Genomic DNA, 22,178 nt, shown 5'->3' on the forward strand with positions numbered 1-22,178 from the left:
GTACTAACCTCTGTCAGAGTGTTGCGAAATGTCTTCAAAGAGAAGAAACACAGTCCAGTTGACAGAGAAAACTACCTTGAATAATGGTTAGTGTTAGCTATGGGGCCCAAAGAGTCAGGGACCAAAGTCTCGAGTCAGCATTCAGAGTCCTGCTGCGTCCTCTACTGACCCGTCTGCATTAATACACAACTGTACTCTGGAACTTTTGATTTCAGAAATAATGATCTTAGATGTGTTGTGATTTTCAGGAATAATGATCTTAGATGTGTTGTGATTTTCAGGATCACTCCATTTAAAAGAATTTCAACAATAGCATGACTTCAAATTTCAAAGACGAGTTTTTGGTTTAGCAAAACTTAAAGGGGTGTCAAGGAAGCCACCCATGTCAAATTGGAAAAAACACATACAATGCAGTCCTCCACTCCTTACAAGAAAACCAAACGTTCACACCATTTTAGGAGACCTGGTGACTCACCATGTGAGCCAGCAGACAATGGGGAGACACACCAACTGAAACTAGGTGAACGACCCTACCAACAACTCTCAGGTGACCACCCAGATCATAAGCATGCTAATGGTCCACAAGGGCTATATTTTCAAGCTCTGTCCCCAGTGAGTTCAGAACTGAAGAAGCCTTCTGGATAGAACGCAAAACATATTCAAAAGACAAGAAAAACATTCCAGTTGACACAGATAACCATGACCTGGATGAATCTGCACAGACCAAACTTAAAAAACTTTTATTTTTTACAGTTTTGCTGCAGACAGAACGTTCAACATTTTACAAAAATGTTGAGATTCACACAATCAATAAAGACACATTCAAAAGGGAGGGTGGAAAGGAGCCTGGAGGTCTGGGCTGGACGAGGCAATGGCACTGTGGCAGATCTGATAACAGGTTTGGTTCTGGCCAAAATCGTCTTCTCTGCTGTATGACACCAGACACAAATGGAGCCACGGACGCTCACCTAAGGACACAGAAACATGACAGAGCGAATCGTCACGACTGACAGCTGAGCCAAGCTTGTGCGTGGTGTCTGAGGCTATTTTTCTGCAGTTGAGGAGGTGTAGCTTAGACCTGTTCAGGTATGTCAGTATTAAGGAGACATGTACCAGTGCTGTCCTCTGGTGGGCAGATGGACTCCACCATCCGGCAGATGCGGCTTTGAGCCTCCTGATTGGCTGCTGCGTCCTCTGCTGTCACACCGAAGAACAGCTCCTGATGACAGGAACAAAGCGAGATGTCATAACAGGCTCATGCAGCGTCCTTAGTGGGATTTTCCCTTTTTCAAATGGCTCAGGGATGATAGAAACTCACAGCATCCCTAAACAGGAAGACGTCCAGACTGTCAGTGGCATCTTGCAGCTTAAACTTCATCAGAAAAACAAATTGCATCAGTTGGATGCCGAAGGCTGGCCAGTAAAGAAGGGAGAGGAGAACAAGTCAAACTGGAACTTAGATCTTTAGTAGAATCACCGATGCTTTAACTTCAATTACAAAACTGTTAATTCTGTGTTGCTGAATTTAGTTGTGTTTGCCAAACAAGCCAATTATCAAGTGTTGTCACTCACAGAGTGAAACATGGTTGACTTTGGCCACTTGGCAGCAGCTCATGTACCTTCAGCAATGGTCTTTTCATTGATCAGCTCAACGCCATTGCCCCACGGCTCCTTTATTACCACGTCTGAGCAGTTTCTGCACCTGGAAGGCACGTGAACCTTACAGTTGGTCAACTTTAGCTGCAACACTGAATATGTCTGTAGAAACATCTAAATTAAGGCTTCATATCACCAAGGACACTCTGGATTAACAGTAAACTGCTGTCGTATCCTAAGAGGCTTGAGCCTTCAAACTTCTGAAAACTCCCTGTATGACACCTATTTGACCACAAGGGGGGGCAGTGAGTCGGTACAGACTCACAAATGTGGAGATGAACATGAGCTGATTGACTCTGACCCATAGAATCTCTTCCTGCCTCTGAACAAGAACGGTGCAGACAGGTCCAGCAGAGTCATGTGACCTCCTGATGACATCACAGGGACCACGTTCTGGTAGCCAGAAGTGAGCTGAATGGCTTCCTCCAGAGAAGAACCTATGGGACAGTGGCGGTCCATCAGTACCTGTAGTTGACTCTGAACTGCATGAAGATGAGGAGCATCCAAGAGGTACCCATGATGAAGATAAGCTGTGTGGTTTTGCCCTCAGACACAAGCTGTTTAGACATGTGAATGCTGAGAGTCCGCTTTAAGGGTCCTGGTGGGAGTCTGGCCATCCCAGAGAGAGCCCAGGGTGGAGGGTCACAGGGGACGGGGCTCCTGGAGGCCTGAGAGAATAAATTCTCTACCAGTTCTTCATCTGGGACGTCTTGCCTGAGATAAAAAGCATCAATTGTTAAATATAGTGTAGTTGTGGTGATCTGGTTCTTTATCAGTATAAATAAGGAGCAAAATGTTTTGAACATGAAAAAACTGCAGACTCTGAGGGATCTAATGGCTTGCAGGACCTAAACAAGCACAAATGGTCGTACATGGAGCTGCACTTGCTGCAGTAGAGCTTCAGGAGCTGGTGAAGTTTTCGCGGCTCGTAGGAGCGCAGCTGGACCCTGACATGGTGGACACCACCCGGACCGGCACGCCTCACCTCAGACAGCTGTTCTGGGTGCCTATCTGGAACAAAAAACATCAGAATACTGGGGCACAAATGCACTGAAGCTACTTAATAACTTTAAAAGGAACTAAAATATTTAACAAGAAATGCAGCTCAATCCAGCCTTGGATTGCTCAGCAGGTGTATGTCTTTTCAACCTAAATCCAACAAGATGTCATTTTAAAGCAAGAATTTTCCCAGAGGATATGAAACCTATTGTTGTCTCTCCTAATCCAGGAAATTCAGACCAAATAGGAAATTACCATCCAGCAGTTCCAAACCTCCAGCAGCTTCAGCACCTGAAACACAAACAGAATCAGAATCAGATCAGAATCAGATTTATTTATTGCCATTGTTCATGTAGTACACAGTATTACACAAGCTAGGAATTTGTCCCGGTGTGACGCTGCAACATTCAACATAGAGAAGACAATAAACACTAGAATAAGATAAATAAGACATATATATATATAAATAGTAAGGAATAGGTAATATGTATTCCTATAATGTGCAAGAGCAGCAGTTAAGTTAAAAGTCCACAGTGCAGGTCAATGCAAAAGTAGTGTATTGTTCATGAGTCTGACTGGCTGCTGTACATGGTGCTTAAGTGATAAGTCACTTGGTATTCAGCAGCCTGATGGCAGAGGGGAAGAAGCTGTTCATGTAGCGGGAGGTTTTGGTCCGAATGGACCGTAGTCTCCTGCCTGAGGGGAGGGGGGAAAACAGTCTGTGACCAGTCTGTGACCAGGTGTGATCCGACCTGCACACCTCCGGGTCCTGGAGATATACAGGTCCTGGATGGATGGAAGCCTGCAGCCGATCACTTTCTTGGCAGCACGCATGACGTGCTGCAGCCTCAGTCTGTCCCTGACGGTGGCGCCAGCATATCACACGGTGATGGAGGAGGTGAGGATGGACTCGATGATGGCCGTATAAAACTGCGCCAACATCCTGGGAGGCAGTTTGAGCTTCCTCAGCTGCCGTAGGAAGAACATCCTTTGCTGGGCCTTCTTGATGAGGGAGCTGATGGTTGGCTCCCACTTAAGGTCCCGGGTGATGGTGGTGCCCAGGAAGCGCAGGGGGGAAAGTACACAGCCCTGGGGTGATCCAGTGCTGATGGTGATAGAGTCTGAGACACTCTTCCCCAGCCACACATACTGCCTCCGATCCGTCAGGAAGTGAGTGATCCACCTGCAGAGGGAGTCAGGCACACTAAGCTAGGACAGCTTGTCCTGTAGCAGAGCGGGGCAGATGGTGTTGAACACAGAGCTGAAGTCCACGAACAGGATCCTCGCGTAGGTTCCCGGGGAGTCCAGATGCTGCAAGATGGAGTGAAGGGCCAGGTTGACCGCGTCGTCCACAGATCTGTTAGCTCTGTAGGCGAACTGCAGTGGATCCAGGAGGGGGGTGGTGATGGACTTGAGGTGTGGCAGGATCAGGCGCTCTAAGGACTTCATGACTACAGAGGTGAGCGCCACAGGTCTGTAGTCGTTAAGCCCAGTGATCCGTGGCTTCTTGGGGACAGGGACGATGATTGAAGTTTTGAGGCAGGCTGGCACCTGGCACGACTCCAGGGAGGAGTTGAAGATGTCTGTAAAGACAGGAGTCAGCTCCTCTGCGCAGTGCCTCAGGGTGGAAGGAGACACGCCGTCCGGGCCAGGGGCCTTGCGCGGGTTCAACCTGGCGAACTGCCTGCGCACATCCTGCTCACTGATGGTGAGTGGAGGGGGGAACTGATGGTAAGTGATGGGGGGGGGGGGGACTGATGGTGAGTGATGGTGAGTGGAGGGGGGGAGGAGGAGGGGACTGCCTTTGATGGAGTGAGGTCCATGGGGGCAGTGACACTGGGGGGAGGAGAGGTGTTGGGCATGGCTGACGAGGTGTCAAAGCAGGCATAGTGGAGGGACAGACTCTTACAAAGGGCTTTGTCGTCCTGACCCTTTGAAGCCTGAGGCCTGTAGTCGGTAATCTGTCTCAGGCCTCTCCACACAGAAGCAGAGTCGTTAGCAGTAAACTGCTGCTGAAGTTTCTCTGAATACACAGATTCTCCTCAGTTCCTTGCTAAACCGGTATTTGGCCTCTCTGTAGCAGTCTCTGTCTCCACTTTTCAGCGCTGCTTCCTTTTCTTTCCTGATCTGTCTGAGTTTCGGTGTGAACCAGGGCTTGTCATTGGAATAACTCACCCTAGTGCGCATTGGTAGAATGCACTCCTCACAAAAGTGGATATATGAGGTCACAGTGTCCGTGTACTCATCCAGATCATGTGTGGCCCCTTTAAACATGTCCCAGTCAGTTGTATCTAAGCACGTGCGCAGCTCACAGCCTCACTGGTCCATTTCTTCGTGGTGCTCACGGATGGCTTTGTTAGTTTCAGTTTCTGTCTGTATGTGGGGATCAGGTGGACCATCACGTGATCAGACAGTCCTTGCGCAGCACGGGGGATAGCCCGATACGCATCCTTCACTGTGGTGTAACAGTGATCCAGCGTGTTCTCTGCTCTGGTGGGGCATTTGATAAACTGTTTGTACCTAGGGAGCTCGTATCAGAATCAGAATACTTTATTGATCCCTTTAGGGGGTGTCCATTAGGAAAATTAGCATCTCCAAAAAAACATACAGCACTGTACAAAATTACCCACCACCATTACACACCATAAAAACCTATTAAAGATAATAAAAATAGAGTAAAATAAGAAATAAAATAGAATAAATTAAAAATAGAATATAAATATAGAATCTAAAACTATAAAAATGTAAATAAATGAACTGAATGAATGAATGTCCCAGTATTATGTTATTGCAGTGTTGTTCCAGTCCTTCTGTTGGCCCTCCTCCCCCCCAGTGAGGAGTTGAACAGTCTGATGGCTCGGGGGATGAATGAGTTCCCCAGTCTGTTTGTTCTGAACTTGGGGAGGCGCAGCCTCTGGCTGATCAGGCTTCTCTGGCTGTGGATGACAGTGTGCAGAGGGTGGCGGACATTGTCCATGATGCTCCGCAGCTTGTCAATAGTTCTCCTCTCTGCCACTGTCGCCAGAGGTTTGAGCTTCATCCCCACCACCGAGCTGGCCCGCCTGATCAGCTTCTCCAACCTGGAGAGGTCCGCTTTTGTCACACTCCCCCCCCAGCACACCACAGCGTAGGACAGGACGCTGGCGAACACAGACTGGTAGAACATCCAGAGGAGTTTCCTGCAGATGTTGAAGGATCTGAGTCTCCTCAGGAAGTACATCCTGCTCTGGGTCTTCTTGTACAGCTGCCTTGTGTTGCTTGTCCAGTCCAGCCTATTGTCCAGCAGAAGCCCAAGATATTTGTAGGTCTGCACGCCCTCCACCTCCTCCGTTCCTATCTGAACTGGTCTAGGTCTCGGTAGGTCCCTCCCGAAGTCAATGACCAGTTCTTTAGTTTTGGAGGTGTTGAGCTGCAGGCCGTTGTTGTGGCACCAGGCAACAAAGTCCCTCACCAGGCACCGGTACTCCTCCTCTTCGTCGTCTCTGATACATCCAACGATGGCTGTGTCATCTGCGAACTTCTGAATATGACACATTTCGGAGTTGTAACAGAAGTCCGAGGTGTGAAGAGGATGGGGGACAGCACAGTCCCCTGTGGAGCACCGATGCTGCTGACCACAGTGTCAGACGTGATGTCCTTCATCCTGACGAACTGCGGCCTGTCGGTGAGGTAGCTGGAGATCCAAGCAACCAGGCAGGGGTCCACTCGCATCTGTAGAAGCTTGTCCTGTAGGACAAGGGGCTGGATCGTGTTGAAGGCACTTGAGAAATCCAAAAAGAGGATTCTCGCTGTGCCACTCTCCTTGTCCAGATGCGAGTGGACTTGGTGCAGCAGGTAGATGATGGCGTCCTCTACACCGACCTTGTCCCGGTAGGCGAACTGTAAGGAGTCCTCAGCGTGCTGCACCTGGGGCCTGAGGAGGTTGAGGAAGAGCCGCTCCAGAGTCTTCATCAGATGTGAGGTGAGTGCCACCAGCCAGAAGTCGTTCAGCTCACTCGGTCTGTTCTTCTTGGGGACTGGAATGATGCAGGACGTCTTCCATAAGGTGGGCACTTTCCCCAGCTCCAGCCTGAGGTTGAAGATCCGTTGTAGCGGCTCCCCAAGTTCAGCAGCGCAGGTCTTGAGGAGCCGGGGGCAGACTCTATCTGGTCCAGCTGCTTTTCGGGGCCGGAGCTTCCTCAGTTCTCCCCTCACCTGGTCAGCCGTGAAGCAGGGAGGATGTGGGGATGGTGAGAGCAGTGGGATGCAGGGAGGATGTGGGGATGGTGAGAGCAGGGGGATGGGGGTGGCAGAGGGGGAAGGGTGGGAGGAGGGAGGTCAGTAGAGGGAGGGGAGGTGGAGGAGGGAGAGAGGGGAGGCAGGGTTGGGGGAAGTTGTGGTGGGTGGCAGGTTGGAGGGAGGGGGGGTGGTAGAGGGGGGCTCGGCTGCTGGGGATGGGGGGGGGGGAGGGGTGGAGGGGAGCTGGGCTGCTGAGGTGGGGGGCAGAGGATTGGAGTATCTCAGGTTGCTCTGATTAAAGTCACCAAGCACGATAACCAGAGCGTCGGGATAGGTCTGCTCCACTTGTTGAATACAGTCCGCGAGCGTGCGCTGAGCCTCGCGCGCGTCCGCGTCTGGCGAGATGTAAACAGTGGCCAGAATGAATGAAGCGAACTCACGCGGAGAATAGAAGGGTCTGCAGTTGATGAAGAGGTATTCCAAAGCAGGAGAACAGTGCTGAGAGATCACAGTCACATCAGTGCACCAGTCGCTGTTGATGTAGAAGCAGACTCCACCGCCTGCTCTCTTGCCAGAGAGCGCCAGGTCGCGGTCGGACGGAACAGCTGGAATCCCTCGAGGAGGAGCGCGCTGTCCGGTGTCTCTTTCCTGAACCAGGTTTCAGTGAAGCAGAGAACACACGAGGTGGAGAAATCTTTAATCTGCATCAGCTACTTCAGCTCGTCCATTTTGTTACAAAGTGAGTTGACGTTGGACAGAAAGATCCCAGCCAGCGCCGTGTGCGAGCCTCTCCTGCGTAATCTCACCAAGGCACCGGCCTGTCTTCCTCTCCTCCGCCGTCTCACCTTTTGGACCAAAAAGTGAACCAGGTCGGCTGCAGGAGCCAGAAAAACTGGAAGTAAGTCCGTGGGGGTGAGAGTCCTGATGTGTAATAGCTCTTCACAGGTGTAAGAGCAGACAGACACACAATTAACAAACAAAAATAGACAAACAAGAACGCAGCGAGACAAGGCGACCGCTCTGGGCGCCATTTTGATTTGCACACAGAAACATCGGCAACCAACAGACCAGGAAGAGAATCCATGAAATCCAATCCCAGTCTAACAGCAACACTTTCTCCAGGGGGACCTGCCCATGAGCCCAACATCACGCCCATGCTATCATCACTGTAATGTGTGTGGTGGGGGGGTCCATGTCAGAGTAAGCGAGTCCAGACGGGTCAGGAACAATCATATGAGCAGAAAACCAGGACCACATCCCAAAGTGGACCGAGACCGAGGATGATATGAGGCAACTCTTTTGGTCCAAGCAGCAGCACAGCTGGAGTCTGAAGAGGACGGTCCAGTAACAGGATGTGGAAGACCTTATAAGTTGAAGCATCTTCTCATCATTCTACATACTACACCACAAGAACAAGAATCATGTATGACAGTGCCCTTACAGATGAGAAAATCAACCAGAACTCAGAAAAAGAGGTTGAATAAAAGAGGGTCAGCACAATCAGGCCTAGGCTCAGAAGTCTTCAGACCTCTGATTGCGTTTGGTGAGACCTGAACATTCAGGAGGCTCAACTTATGGACACGGCCTCCAGCTTCACATCTCCAGTGCTGCTTTGTAAAAACCTCTGGATGGAAAGCAGCAGCAGCAGCAGGCCAGAGGTTCTTAGAAGTTCTGTTCTCACCTGCTGAACTTTCAGGCGTCGTACTCCACGTATCCATCAGGTACGAGTTGTTCAGCTCGTCGTCCTCAAACAAGTCTAAAACTCTAATCAAAGACACGTGAAGCTTCTTCAGCTTTGAGAGAGGAAACATTTTTCAGAACATTCAAATTGATCAATAGATGTATTGGTTTTATGAGATCAAAGGGCCATAGATCTCCTGCCGTACCTCTTCAGTTCCTGCACATCAGAGCTGTTCTCTGGTAGAATGCGAAGGCCTCGACCATAAGCCGTCCCTCCATGCAGGTGGAACGACAAATGATGGAGCTCTGCTGGCTGACTGCTGGGGAGTCCAGGAACCTTTTGGGATCCTGGGATCGCTCGCAGGTTGTAGAGTCTCAGGAAATCTCCAGGCTGAGGAGACAAAACATTCATTAAGCCCCACCCACTCTTCCTGTGGTAAGATCACACGTCAGGGAACAAACGTCATCATCTCTTCACTTTGTGGTTTTTTGCATGAGGTATTTGTGGACCAGCAGATGGCGCCATGTGTCTTCAGCAGGACTGGCTGAAGCTTCTCAGAAGCTGATCTGCTGGGGTGGCAGGATGAGCTCTGGCTACATCTGAATTTGCTGGGATAATCTTGAGTCTTTGTCAGGTGGATGGATCCATTCCTCCTGTGGAGCTCAGATGATGGTCAACACTGAGCATATTGATGCTGACGGAGGAACAAAGCAGCCATCAAATCCTGAGGGTTCACAGGCAGGAGCTGCAGCACTCAGCTGCTCCTCAGAGGTCTGAACTAATCGCACCAGGGTAAGGGCACCCTTGTGTTTGTACAGAGGACAGAAGTTTGTACAGAGGATGTTTTTATAATGCCGTGGCACAGGGGACTGGTTACATCCCAACAGATCTACTGGATGTGTCAGGGAGGTAATCAAGGCAAATAATTTATTACTAACCAGAAAAGTTGAATAAATTGTATTTATTGTTGCCATACTTGAGTTTCAGTGGAGGATTTAAACTGAAAGAGTTTATCAGGTTTCATGTGGGTTTGATTATCCAGCTGCAGTCTGTTGGGATGAAGACCCCCCGCCTCCTCCTGAGGTTTTCCCCTGTCCAGAGGTTCTTCCTCCTTCTTGAGGTTCTCCACCCCTCTAAGGGTCTTCCCCCTCTGGACTGGCTCTGCCCACACCAGCTACGTGCAACAAACATCCAGGCTTAAATTCTGGATACATCGTTCTCCTGACTAAAAACTGCACTCCCTCTCACCTGAACAGGTAAAGAAGTACAGACAAAGAAAGGGACGTGTTCCAGATGTGTGATTAACAGAAACTGCTTGGACTGCTTGAGTGACAATTGTAGTAACTTTGATCAGCAGAGAAACCAAAATCGCTGCTGGAGCCTGGTTAACCTGCAGCTCCTCACATTGACGGGCTGGTAAAGTGAACAGAACTCCAGAATTCTGGGATCTACATAAACAGGACTAAAGCCTACACAGATGAGAGCTGTGCACTGAAGCGCCAGCGCTGATCTCATCCCTCACTTGTTCCACTAATGCTTCAGTTAACTTCTCAAGCATCAGGAGAGAAGCAGCACTTTAATTGCGGTCGGTGGATTCTGGACTAAATGTGAACCCATGGGCTCAACATGGAGGCCCGTTCTCCTCAGAACAGTGTTCACCAAACAGGAAGCAGCGTGGGAGGAAAGACGAGGACGCATCAGGGCCTGAGGCGGCATTCACCCAAGTGTGAGCACCTAAAACGAGATAATCAGCAGAACTGAATGCCACTGACGAGCAGAAGACCCAGAAGATGATCACTGATGTGAATGATCTGACCCAATTCCGCTCATCAAAGACACGTCAGAAAGCTGGAAGGTAAACTCTTTGTCTGGCCTGAAATACAGAATCATCATCTGTTTGTAGGAGGAGCCTTGCTGCCAGGGTAACCAGGTATTCAGTTCCAGGGCCAAAGTGGTCACAACAGTGCTGCAGGTTTAGGTGCAGGTACATCAGAAGAAGACGTGACTAACCTGTTTTTTCTGCGCATTTTAAGCACAATCCTTTGCCTTTACAGTTCAGGCTTCGGTCGGCTGAGCATGATCACAAAGCTAAATTTACAGACTCTTCAAACGCACAGCAAAGTCACTTCAGAGCAATTCACGTGTGACATGTGACAACATTCCTGCCGTCCCCTCTGGCCCAGAGGGTCCAAACAGTCGGTCCACATTTGAGCACAGCTGCAGCATGAATGAGGGCAACACAACATCTCAAACAGTTCTTCAATCACCCAACTAAAGCCAATCAGACTGACTTGGATAATCGTGACAGTGATCTGACAGATGCGTAACTGATAACAGAACATCGGTTCTGTCACTGGCTAAACTCTGGTGCTGCTTTAAAGCTGAGATTTGTTTGTGTGAGCTCAGCACATTTCCTGATGTAGACATGCGAGAGTTCATCTGAAGTACTCACATAAGATGAATAATTAAAAAACAAAACATAATCATGTCAGACAGGGTGAAGCCTTCAAAGCCACAATCAATAAAAGGATCACGACTCAACAACAGCGTTCTTCTGGAATCCGGGTGCTCATATGATGAAGATGTTCAACTACAAACCTGGTTAAAACAAATCCCAGTGAATTATATTGGAATGACAACATCTGGAAATGAAAGTGTTCAATGTGTGCGTGTGTGTGTGTTTGTGTGTGCGTCTACGTGTGTGCGTATGTGTGCGCGTGTGTGTCCAACCTTCAGCTGCCTCGTGAACTCCACGTGGTTGTCGTAGACCAGGATGTTGGCAATGAGCTCCTCCTTCCGTGCAGAGAAGGACGACGGTCCCTCTATGATGTCTGGACTGATGTTCACTTTCAAGAGTGTGTGAGCACATCTGGAGCCGTCCCACACCTGTAGACCATCACAACCATTACAACAGCACATTGTCCGAAGCTTCACAGCAGGGAAAGAAACATGAATGTCTGAAGACAGAAATTCCACCAGAAGGTTCAGCTCACTCGTAAAACCCACTGTGATCAAAGAGGGCCATAACCATTATGGATTTCCTTTATTTATTTTCCATTATTACACCTTAGTTTGTAGTTCTTAGATTGTAGGTCTTAAAGTTAATTAGGTTTTTCCTTTATACATTTTTTTCAAATATGTTAGAACATTTCTACTGAAGTAGAAGTAGAAAATTATACAACACAGGAAAACAAGTGAGCTTTTTAATTTCCAGCTGCTCTTTGAAGTCTTGGCCTTATGTAATTAATAATTATGTGAGCCAATATTTGTGTCTGTTTATGTAAAGATCCATCTAAATGAACCGATCCCACTGAGAAAGTTATGCAAGTCATCAACTCTCACCGTAGCAGATGTTAAAAGTTTATTAATTTGTCTAATTTGATGTTGCCACATATTAAATATTGCCTTGGTTGGTTTGTTTCAGCTTTAACTTCAAATAATTTAATCAAATTAGTAATAAGTGAAAGGGACATCCCGCAATACTGGAAGCAAAGACCAAAGATATACCGTATTTTCCGCACTATAAGGCGCACTTAAAACACTGAGATTTTCTCAAAAATCAACAGTGCGCCTTATAATACGGTGCGCCTTGTGTGTGGACTGAGTTCCAAAATCTGCAGTGTGCTTTTGGTGGGTGCACTACAGTAAATGCTCCGCCCATCGATTAGCGGCACACCTATGCGTAAGGATCCCCTAAAACGGCGCCGGTCAAGCGACACGCGTATGAGGCTTACATTAAACTGCAGGCCATCGAATATGCGGCTGAAAATGGCAATTGAGCAGCTCCAAGACATTTTAATGTCAATGAGTCCATGGTCAGAAAGTGGAGAAAACAAGAAAGTGAACTGCGCCAAGTGAGGAAGACGAAGCTGAGTTTTTGCGGGAACAAAGCAAGGTGGCCCGAGCTGGACCGAGTGGAACAGTGGGTTGTGGAACAGCGAACAACTGGAAGGGGCGTCTCTACTGTCACCAAAGGCCAAAGCGATTGCTGAAGAAATGGACATTGAGCACTTCCAAGGAGGTCCGTCTTGTTTTCATTTTATGAGGAGGCGGCATCTCTCCATACGCATGAGGACTACTGTGGTGCAACGGCTGCCTGGGGATTACCAGGAGAGGGTGGCCATCTTCCACACCTACTGCCGCGACAAAATAACCGGCAAAAAAACCCCGCTCCCAGCCACATCACCAACATGGATAAAATCCCGCTGACTTTTGACATCACTTTGACCCACACAGTGGAGAAAAAAGGGACCAGCACGGTGGCGATATGCACGACGGGGCATGAGAAGTTGTCGTTCACAGTGGTTCTCGGCTGCCACGGAAACGGACAGAAATTGCCACCAATGGTGATTTTCAAGAGAAAGACGTTGCTGAAAGAAGCGTTTCCTGCCAGAGTTGTGGTCAAGGCAAATCAAAAGGGCTGGATGGACAAAGAAAAAATTAAAGAGTGGCTGAGGGAAGTGTATATTAGGAGGCCAGGTGGCTTTTTTCACACTTCACGTCCCTGCTTGTATGTGATTCCATGCGCGCCCACCTCAGACAGCGTCAAACAACACATTAAGCAGGTGAATTCAGAGCTCGTCATCATCCCGGGAGGACTCACAAAGGAACTACAACCGCTGGACATTGGTGTGAACCGGGCTTTTAACGTCAAGCTGCGCACTGCATGGGAGCGCTGGATGACGGAAGGCGAACACTCCTTCACAAAGACTATGAGGCAGCGGCGGGCAAGTTATGCCACCATATGCGGGTGGATTGTAGATGCATGGGCTATGATACTGTCTTCATGTATTGTAAGAGCTTTCGCAAAAGCCGGCGAGTCTGATTCAGTTGATGACGAAGAGGAACTCAGGATGTTGGACATTGAAATAGCGCGGCTGTTTAATTCAGATACAGAAGATAAAAACTTTGATGGTTTTGTGGTGGAAGAATGAATATTTTGTTCAATAAATGTGTCGAAACTCACTGTTTTAAATCCGTTGTCGTTTTTTACTGTATGTTTTAGCATGCGCCTAAAAATACGGTGCGTCTTATGTATGGCTTAAGTACAGAAATAAACCCCGTAATTGAGAGTGCACCTTATAACCCGGTGCGCCTTATGGTGCGGAAAATACAGTATTTCCTCCTTTTGAGTCTTTACATGCTGGTAAGCCATCATTCATCCTGGTCGGGGGGGTGCTCTTCTGCTGCAGTTATGTAACTTTTTTTGTTTTGTTTACCTACAGTTCTGGCATATTTTCTGACGTATATGGGAAATGTTAGGCTTAATTAACGGTAGCGTTTAATATTGCTCCGTCCTTCACGGACTGCAGCTCCTTAAAGGAACATCTCCATTCCTCCTCTGGTTGCTTTTATAATAAATTCATTTTGAAAGAACGTTAAGGAATTCCTGCTGACATATGTGGAGCTTATCAGACTGGAAGAAGAGCGAGTTTCTGACAGTCTTCTGAACATTATCTCAGATGCTTTATCACAAGATGGGGACAGAAATGACGCTTCTTACCCTCAGCAGGGTGCAGGTGGAGTCGATGGAGGCCTTGGCCAGCAGCTGGCAGGTCAGGTCAAAGTAATTTGTGGGCTGAACTGCAGACAGACGCATCAACGGGGACGGGGGCATCTTCACCTGGCCAGCAGCCCAGGCCCGCAGCTCCTCCACAGTAGAACCATCCGTCTGGTCAAAGTGGAACTTCTGGCAGGAGGTTCTCGGCTCCACGGGTCCACCCTCCCCGCCGTCAAATGTCACCACCGAGAAACCAAAGGTGTTGACCAACATGATGGAGTCATTGAAAAACTGAGTCTAGGAAGACAACAAGCAACCAGTGAGGACATTGTTGACCTTCAGACCTGTATTCTGATTGAATTTAATCAAAGGCAGTTAGAAGCATTCTGGAAGCCAGAATGGACCTTGACTCTGTGCAGGCGGATAATGTCCCCGATTTGAAAGATTTTAGGATGGTCCTCCAGCTTCTCACAGAAGATGGTGCAGAAGACACTTTGGTTGGACTGGTCAGTTATCTTCAGACTGGAGCAGAAGTCTGGAGTGGAGAGGAGTGGGCAGGAGAGGAGAGGAGAGGAGAGGAGGAGAGGAGAGGAGAGGAGAGGAGAGAGGAGAGGAGAGGAGAGGAGAGGAGAGGAGAGGAGAGGAGAGGAGAGGAGAGGAGAGGAGAGGAGAGGAGGAGAGGAGAGGAGAGGAGAGGAAGCGAGAGGAGAGGAAGCGAGAGGAGAGGAACCAGTCAGTTCATGTCTCTGGTCCTCAGCAGCCTCAGCCTGTAGCAATGTAGCTGAGACAATGCCAAAACTTAGCTGTTCCTCTTCTCAATATTAGCATTATTTTAGCTAGCATAATGACTAGCTACAGACTCTAAACCTTCTCATGGAGGAAGGGTGGTTCAACAGCAGGGCTGAAAGTTCGGCCTCCCATTCTACTGTGAAAGTTTCTGGAACCAGCAGTAAACAAGCACTCTGAGAGCGGAGCGGCCTACTGGAATGATCTGCTGGGTCTCCAGATATGATGGATCTGGGCCTCTAATGGCCATTATACAGGGTGCTTTAAATATGACCATCATGGGAGAAACCTGGAGATATCTTTGGTTGTGGCTCTAAAACGGAGGACTTTGTTGCACATTGAGGCAAAGATAAGGTTCTTGTCCCTCCCCTGTTTCCAGGGAAACTTTGCTGCAGTTGATGCTGTCTTGGATGATATTTAGCAGCAGCTTCTTGTCTGTGCTGATGAGCTGTGGAAACCAGACAACCTGACATAATGTTTCACCCTCATGGGGGCCACCAGTCTTCCTATATAAACCATCATGGACTTCCAGCTTCATGAAAGATTCCCAGTACACCAGCTGAGGTCGGTCTCAAAATCTGATCGATTTAAACTAATGTGGTTGGAATTCTGGACCGACCAGTTCCACGCATCCCGAGGTCAGTCTCAGAATCTGATTGATTTAACCTAATGTGGTTGGAATTCTGGACTGACCGGTTCCACGTGTCCTGAACGGCTGCTTGAAGAAAACCACCACTCCATACACGTTGACCACAGTTCCAGGCTTCAGGTCCTTCAGTCTGACATACATGTACTTTGGAACCTTGGTCACCCTGGAAACCTGAGGAGAATTAAGATTATATTATTAATACTCTGAAAATGTCATGCAAGAATAAAGACATAAACAAGCCAGACTGACCCAATTGAAATCAGACCTTAGGGGAAGTGTACTTGGACACAGTTGGGACAGTGTGAGTGCAGCCTAAATGAGCTAAAACCCAAACACTCAGGAAACCAAAGTGGATCAACAGGAAACTTCTGTAAAGTTTTAATGTCTGACTGTATATGAAATACAGAATGTTTAGTTAATAAAGGTGGAGGTCACCAGGACCGCCAGCAGTTGACAGAAAACATCCTGACAGACACAAGACCATCATGGACCACAGCTAATCTGCCGTTCATCTCTGACCTCTGTCGAGGCCGCGCTGGCTCTCCTTACAACTGCCAAGGATCGAGGGTGGGGGGGATGCGGCGGCACTTCTCGGGACACCTGAAGGTCAAAGAGGACAAAGAAGTGTTAGAAGCAGTACAGCCGATACTGAGGAAAATACACAAATATAAATATCAGTTTTTCATATCTCAAACAGCTGCGTGAGACAGCCATGGGGTTGAGTCAGCATACCATTAGCCATACTGGTGTGAAGCAACAACTTGATGATACTTTTTCTAAATGATTTCTAAAACTGACTCAATATTGCTTAGCAACATATTTTCTGTGTGGCCATTAGTGTCTTACAAACACGCAGGCGTGGTCTCCAGACAGCTGCAGGTTAAAGGGGTGAAGCTTGTCCCTGAGACGTGTAGGCGATTTGCCGACAGTGAAGCCAGAGGCTGCGACCACATCCTGCACAAACAGGCCAGAATAAACACAAACAGAACTGTGAGATCAAACTTGACAGATAAACATACACCTTCATCCCACAGGGGTGAGTCATCCATAAACTGGCGTGTCAGTTGCCCAGGAGACGGCACCAAAGCTCAAGAAAAGGAAGCAGAAGCATTGTGTTTGGATGACCTGACAAACTGATGTAGAGCTGAATGTAGTGAGTCAGATTTCAGATTCTCTGACATTCACCAGGATTATCCTCAGTGAGATAATCATCCAAATCCTCACCAGAAAAGTGATTCAGAACTTTGTAAACAGCATCAGAGTTGTTGCCATGTTTCAGGAAAAGGAAAATGTTACTGTGGCAACAGCGAGAGGGAGTGGTTAAACTCTGGAGGTGGAGCAAGAGGGTCTGTATGTTGAGACAGAGAAAATAGTCAGTCTGCTGCTGTCCTGGTTTAGGAAAACCTCCTAAACCAAGGCCTTCAAAATGAACATACCCCTTGATGGACAGATTGACTGAAGTCCTGAGCCAGCGTACCCTGCAGGATGACGTTAATTGAGGCCACAATCTGTTCAGACTCTTCTGTAAAGCAAAGATTCAAAACATGAGTAAAGCTCAAACTTACAGCTCGGGTAGACTCTTATTCACAGACCGAAGATTAGTGCAGATTAATGCTGAGCAATACATAAAGATACAGATACACGCAGGCATGTAATACTGAATCTATCAGATCAATGACATCACATCAGGTTCCATTTTTAAAAAAACCTCTAACGAAGAATCAAAACTGATTTCCAGACATAAGAATTTTTCACGCTCACCTGTGACCACAGCCTTCAGGATAAAGGAGTCAGCTGCCGTCGGCACCAGCGGACCTTTGTGCACCACTCTGCCCTGCACGCAATCAAACAGGCAAGTTTTTACCAGTACCGAAGAACTGGGACCAGAATCTGAGCAGCATTGGTGGAGTTGGATTTATCTGCTGCTTTACTGCTCTGAGAAGGAGCTGTTCAGATTATTACTCTGCTGGTACAAAGAACCTGCAACCATCACAGCAGGACAATATTACTGATCACCTGACCATTTAGCACATCGGTCTCCTGCTAATGCTGCGTTAGCATTAAAGCTTTGGTCCTGGACGGTGTTTCAGCATGGTCTCTCTCAGAAAACAAGCTAACATCACTATTGTAAACCTGCTGTCACAGAAAACCAGAAAAAAAGTCTCCACACCTGGACTGTCCTGTCGGTGCAGTCCACAGTGGTATTGATGAGTGTGATGGGAATCCTGCTCAGATGAGATGGTACCTGTCTAGGTGGCCCTGCCCCATCTGACAGGAGGTGAACCGGCATGTTTATGGAGATCTGAGGGAGACCAATCAGAAGATGTGATGAACTCAAATAATATCCCATGATTCAGATCACAAAATAGACCCAGAACGTCCATTGCAGGAAACTTTCTTACTCCGTAATGTTGAACACTGCCTGCTCGAGCTGCACGAAAAAAGTTCTTAGAAAATCAATCTTGATTCCCAGATGCACAGCATTTCATGTCTACACGCAGCAATTCTGAAGTATTTCATTTTAGGAGCTGCATCACAAACAAATGTTCCCGTTTCCTCCCGGATATTTGCCAAGTACCCACAAAGAACAAAGATCCTCTGGATCCATCCCTGAAGTTGTTTTGCCTTCATTGCAGCACCGTAAATCTCTACAGTTAAATGTCACCACAACGTACAGCATGATGAAGCTGTAGGGTTAGTGGGAAAACACGCAGATGTCCATAACCTTCCATGGAACCTTCTGCAGGGCATTGCTGAAGCCACCAAACTCAAGCAGACAGGAGATGATGGCGGCTATCAGGTGTCACCTAGACAAATATTTGGCCCCAATAAACACCGTCCAACACAAGAGAGTTCAGAAGATGAGAACTATTTGAGTAAGGAATAAAATCATGTCAGATCTCATGTGGTGATCTCAATTCATAGCAAAGACATGGTGATTACCATAATTTACAGTGTCGTACAGCCCTTTTACCTGCTGACATCAGAACTGCAGGTTTCACCTGTCCTCCAATACACAACTTCTGACAGGATAAAACCTCTGACAGGAAGCACAACACCTGTGTCTACAGGAGGGCAGCATGCTAACGGTCTGCCAGGCCTTTCTTCTGAAAAAAAATCTACAAAAACGCTGGCTTTGTTCCAAGTGGCCAGCATGTTGGTTCCTGTCAGGCCGTGTTACTTTGAGTTCCTGCAGATTTGACCGGTGAGTCCCTCAGTGAAGCATCACAGGCAGAGGACAGCACAGCAGGAACAGCCCGTGAGGCAGACAAGCTGCTTGCACAGCTGCCCAGGCAGTGACCCAGTTGGGCAGAAAATTCTACCAAGGAAAATTAAAGTGAAATAAACCTCTGTAATGTGGACCAAATAGGCAGAGCCAAAGGCTCAAACGACAGCACAACAGAGCTCCAGATCTACAACTCGGCAGCTTTCAGATGGTGAAATCATTCAGGACCAAGACTTCATGCCAAGAGGCTTGGTTAGCTGACCTATCAGAGCTGAGGTGTGGTGGACCAAAGCTTGTGGGGCTAGCTGCAGCTACCTGCTAGAGCCAGCAGCCCACAGCATTTGAAGTTGATCAATACTGTTAGAAAAAAGCAGTGAAGGAAAATGCAGATAAGATTGTGAGCAGACCAGATATGTTGAAGGTACCAGGATAGTTTCTAGCGGTCCCTACCCACTAAACAACCATGCAGGTCTCAGCTCATCTTCTTAACCACGTTATCAAGGGGAGGGTACACAATTAGCCAAGTGCCCACAATTAGCAAATGCAGCCCCCCCCCCAGATGAGTCGCCAGTTCATTCCAGTACCCTATGTGAGCATTTGTGGGTTTGGTACCTCAGCAGTGCTCTGAAGGTGTTCTGGCACCTTCCCCTACTACCAGAGTATCTTATAAGATTTGTCTGCACTGGCACTTGAACCAAGAACCCTCTGCTCCTCAGCCCAGGTACCAACAGACTGAGCTACCACTGTCTGAAAGATTTGCTTCTGGACCTGCAGGGTCACCCAATGAAACTCAAAGTGAACAAAAAAGATGCAACAAAAATGGTAATGATTTTTAAAATACTGTAGAATTTGAAGGTCAACAGAACAGATAAAGGAGGAGTAAGGGATGGGGCTAAAGGATGGGACCAATGACCAGTTTAGCTACCCCAATAGGAATAAAGATTGATAGATCTGCTGCTCTCAGCAGCTGTGAGGAGTTTCATTGGCTCATGAACAGCTGGCGAAGAGAGATGGAGGCTCTGTGTTGCAAAAATGATCATTTCATTGTTAAAATTTATGTACCGGTACTTGCATAATCTATGCCTATTCTCTCTTCTACCTGCCCCCCCCCCTTCTCCTTCCTCTACCCACCCAGCCATAAGCAGGAGGGTCCCCTACTTGAGTCTGGTACTGCTCATGGTTTCTTCCTGTTAAAGGGGAGTCTTTCCTTGCCACTCTTGCTTGTTGGGCGTCAGGCCCTGGGATTCTGTGAAGCGCCTAGAGACAATTTTGATAATAACAGATGCTTTATAAATAAAGATTGATTGATTATATGTTGATAATTAATACTGATTTAAATAATTAAAACTGATAAGCAGAAATTAGATTAAAGTGCTTCATTTATGGTTCCTCTCATTATCAACTCTCACAACAGTTGCAGATCCACTGATCGGTCCAGGATCAATCATTTTTTACTGTGGGGTCAACACAGTAAAAAATGAGCATTAAGAACAGATAATTTGCAGAAATATCTGAAATACTTTAAATTAAACTGAAACTCGGGATTTACTTTTTAAAGGTCAACAGTTGGCTTATTATTTATTCTCAGGGAACATACAAAAATAGATAGAGCAAATTTCAAGGAATAATATAGCCATATAAAACAAGGCTAAAGTCTTAATCTCTTAAAAATGGTTCCCTTCATACTGCAAGTTGAAATCTTCGCCATTGAGCCAAAAGTAAGGATCTAGAGAAGCATCTACTGGGGTCGAAATCAATACACAAACGTGTGAAACTTGGAATCGACCGTCCTGATGGCGATCATTCAGATTTTCTGAGTTCACTAAAGTCATTCTAATGACAAAGGAGCTCCAAACCCAGAAGAGGAGAACTTATATTATAGCAGGAGTGCGTTTCTGCTGCTAATTAAGAGAAGAAACCGAAATTAAACACTAAACTTCACACACTTACCGCTGACCAACTTCCGGTAGTTTCCCTCGCGCGTTCAAATTGAAAGGAGTACGCATGCGCGGAGGAAGTCCGTCAACTACAAAATAAAGTTCCTTAACAAAATAATGGTGGCATTGGATGAAAGTAAAATAAAATCATTTAATTTGAAGTCATAACCAAAATCCACCAAACAAGAGCTTCAAGAGACTGCTCAGCAGCAACAAGCATTAAAGACAGTCTTCATTTCAACATTAAAGTATGGTGCTCTGGAAACAGAATATTGACCAAAATGTTTGATTCATTTTGCTCCTGAACTATAGAAGAACTCACAAATTTAGATTTTGGTCAAAGTCACTGCTCACAGTTGACACCAGTTGTTTCTTTTGGTGAGTCTTGTCAATTAGAACCATTTAACATCCATCTATTCTTCAAGTTTTTCAGGTAGAAAAAGGCTTTAGGGGTAGATAGCTAGCTCCTAAAGGGTCTTTATCTGGCACCTGAGAATTTTACTAGAGTCTGGAAGCTTCCACAGCTCACTCAGGATGAACTGGGTCATGGATTTATTGATCATTAGCTGTATTAACTTAATTGGTGGAATAGTTGTCTTGGTAATCAGATAATCATATTTTCTGCCTCATTACAAGATGAAGCTTCCTGGAGTTGCAGTTGACCTGAAACCTGATTGGCTATTGTCTTCCCCTCATCATAAAAGCTGCTGGAATCAGCTCTGATGTCGTCCTCTCCCAGTAACATCAACCTGTGATACCTGCTTCTGTTATCATTGGTGAGAGTTGTCAAAGGTAATGACACAGAGTAAAGGAAGGCTTGACACTACAACAGGAGGGCGGCTTCCGACTTCCTGCTGTGTTTGGCAGATAATCGCATTAGTGAAGAGATGCTTTTGATTTTGATGTACAGAAACATCTCGATGTGGCTCAGGTGCTCCATCTGAAGACATGTCAGATGACACCGGGAAACCCTTGATGAGTAGCAGGCGAGTTGAAGGCTGCCGTGCAGATGCCATCTCATCTGCACTGACAGATTTGGGACATAAACCAACTAGACCAGGCTGCACATCGGCTTTGGTCCAGGATGATTTTAATGTTGCCCAAAAGAGCAAAAATTTCACTTGACAATGTGCGAAATATGATGAACCTGCAGGTCTTGTACATCTTAGAATCTGAAATCAATTTACAAATGGTATTGATGCCGTTGATTAGTAACTTAATCACTTCTAAACCAAAATATCTAAAATGATCACATTTGAATTCAATAAAGGTCTGGCCCAAATCTATAAAAAGGATGATCCATCTCCAAAGAACAAAAATATCCAAAAAACAAACTGTTTAACATAAGCCTACATTTAAACACAATAATCGAAACATGGATCAAATCATTTAATTATCAGGTTTTATATATCAATGTTTGATCCACGTTTGGTTCAAAACCGAAAACTTGGAGGGAAACTTCTTACGGACTGTTTACACACCAGATACTTACTGAAGATTGATTTTAAAACATGTAAGCAAAGTTT

The 22,178-nt window shown here is 46.8% G+C and overlaps 1 protein-coding gene across 5 annotated transcripts; it reads right to left on the reverse strand.

Moving 5' to 3' along the window:
• Positions 1 to 724: 724 nt before the first annotated feature.
• pot1 (protection of telomeres 1 homolog) lies at positions 725 to 22,165 on the reverse strand. 5 transcript variants are annotated; one of them, XM_057051887.1, is made up of 21 exons: positions 20,666 to 20,684; positions 19,847 to 19,972; positions 17,660 to 17,791; positions 17,251 to 17,323; positions 16,926 to 17,011; positions 16,336 to 16,443; positions 16,009 to 16,089; positions 15,534 to 15,660; positions 14,459 to 14,589; positions 14,058 to 14,351; positions 11,285 to 11,440; positions 8,760 to 8,944; positions 8,555 to 8,637; positions 2,911 to 2,946; positions 2,529 to 2,667; positions 2,171 to 2,370; positions 1,922 to 2,093; positions 1,620 to 1,702; positions 1,319 to 1,413; positions 1,114 to 1,219; positions 725 to 968 (listed from the first exon to the last, which is right to left on the reverse strand). In XM_057051887.1, the coding sequence occupies exons 3-21, from the start codon at positions 17,777 to 17,779 to the stop codon at positions 823 to 825; spliced, it is 2,421 nt and encodes an 806-aa protein (XP_056907867.1). In that variant the 5' UTR covers positions 17,780 to 17,791; positions 19,847 to 19,972; positions 20,666 to 20,684; the 3' UTR covers positions 725 to 822. The 5 variants fall into 5 exon arrangements, 4 of the variants coding, with proteins under 4 accessions (XP_056907867.1, XP_056907865.1, XP_056907868.1 ...); XM_057051885.1 differs by lacking the exon at positions 20,666 to 20,684 and adding an exon at positions 20,125 to 20,178 and having other exon boundaries at positions 1,958 to 2,093; XM_057051888.1 differs by lacking the exons at positions 19,847 to 19,972; positions 20,666 to 20,684 and adding an exon at positions 22,145 to 22,165.
• Positions 22,166 to 22,178: the final 13 nt, after the last annotated feature.

The sequence above is a fragment of the Takifugu flavidus genome, chromosome 13 (assembly GCF_003711565.1).
Source record: "Takifugu flavidus isolate HTHZ2018 chromosome 13, ASM371156v2, whole genome shotgun sequence".
NCBI lineage: Eukaryota > Metazoa > Chordata > Actinopteri > Tetraodontiformes > Tetraodontidae > Takifugu > Takifugu flavidus.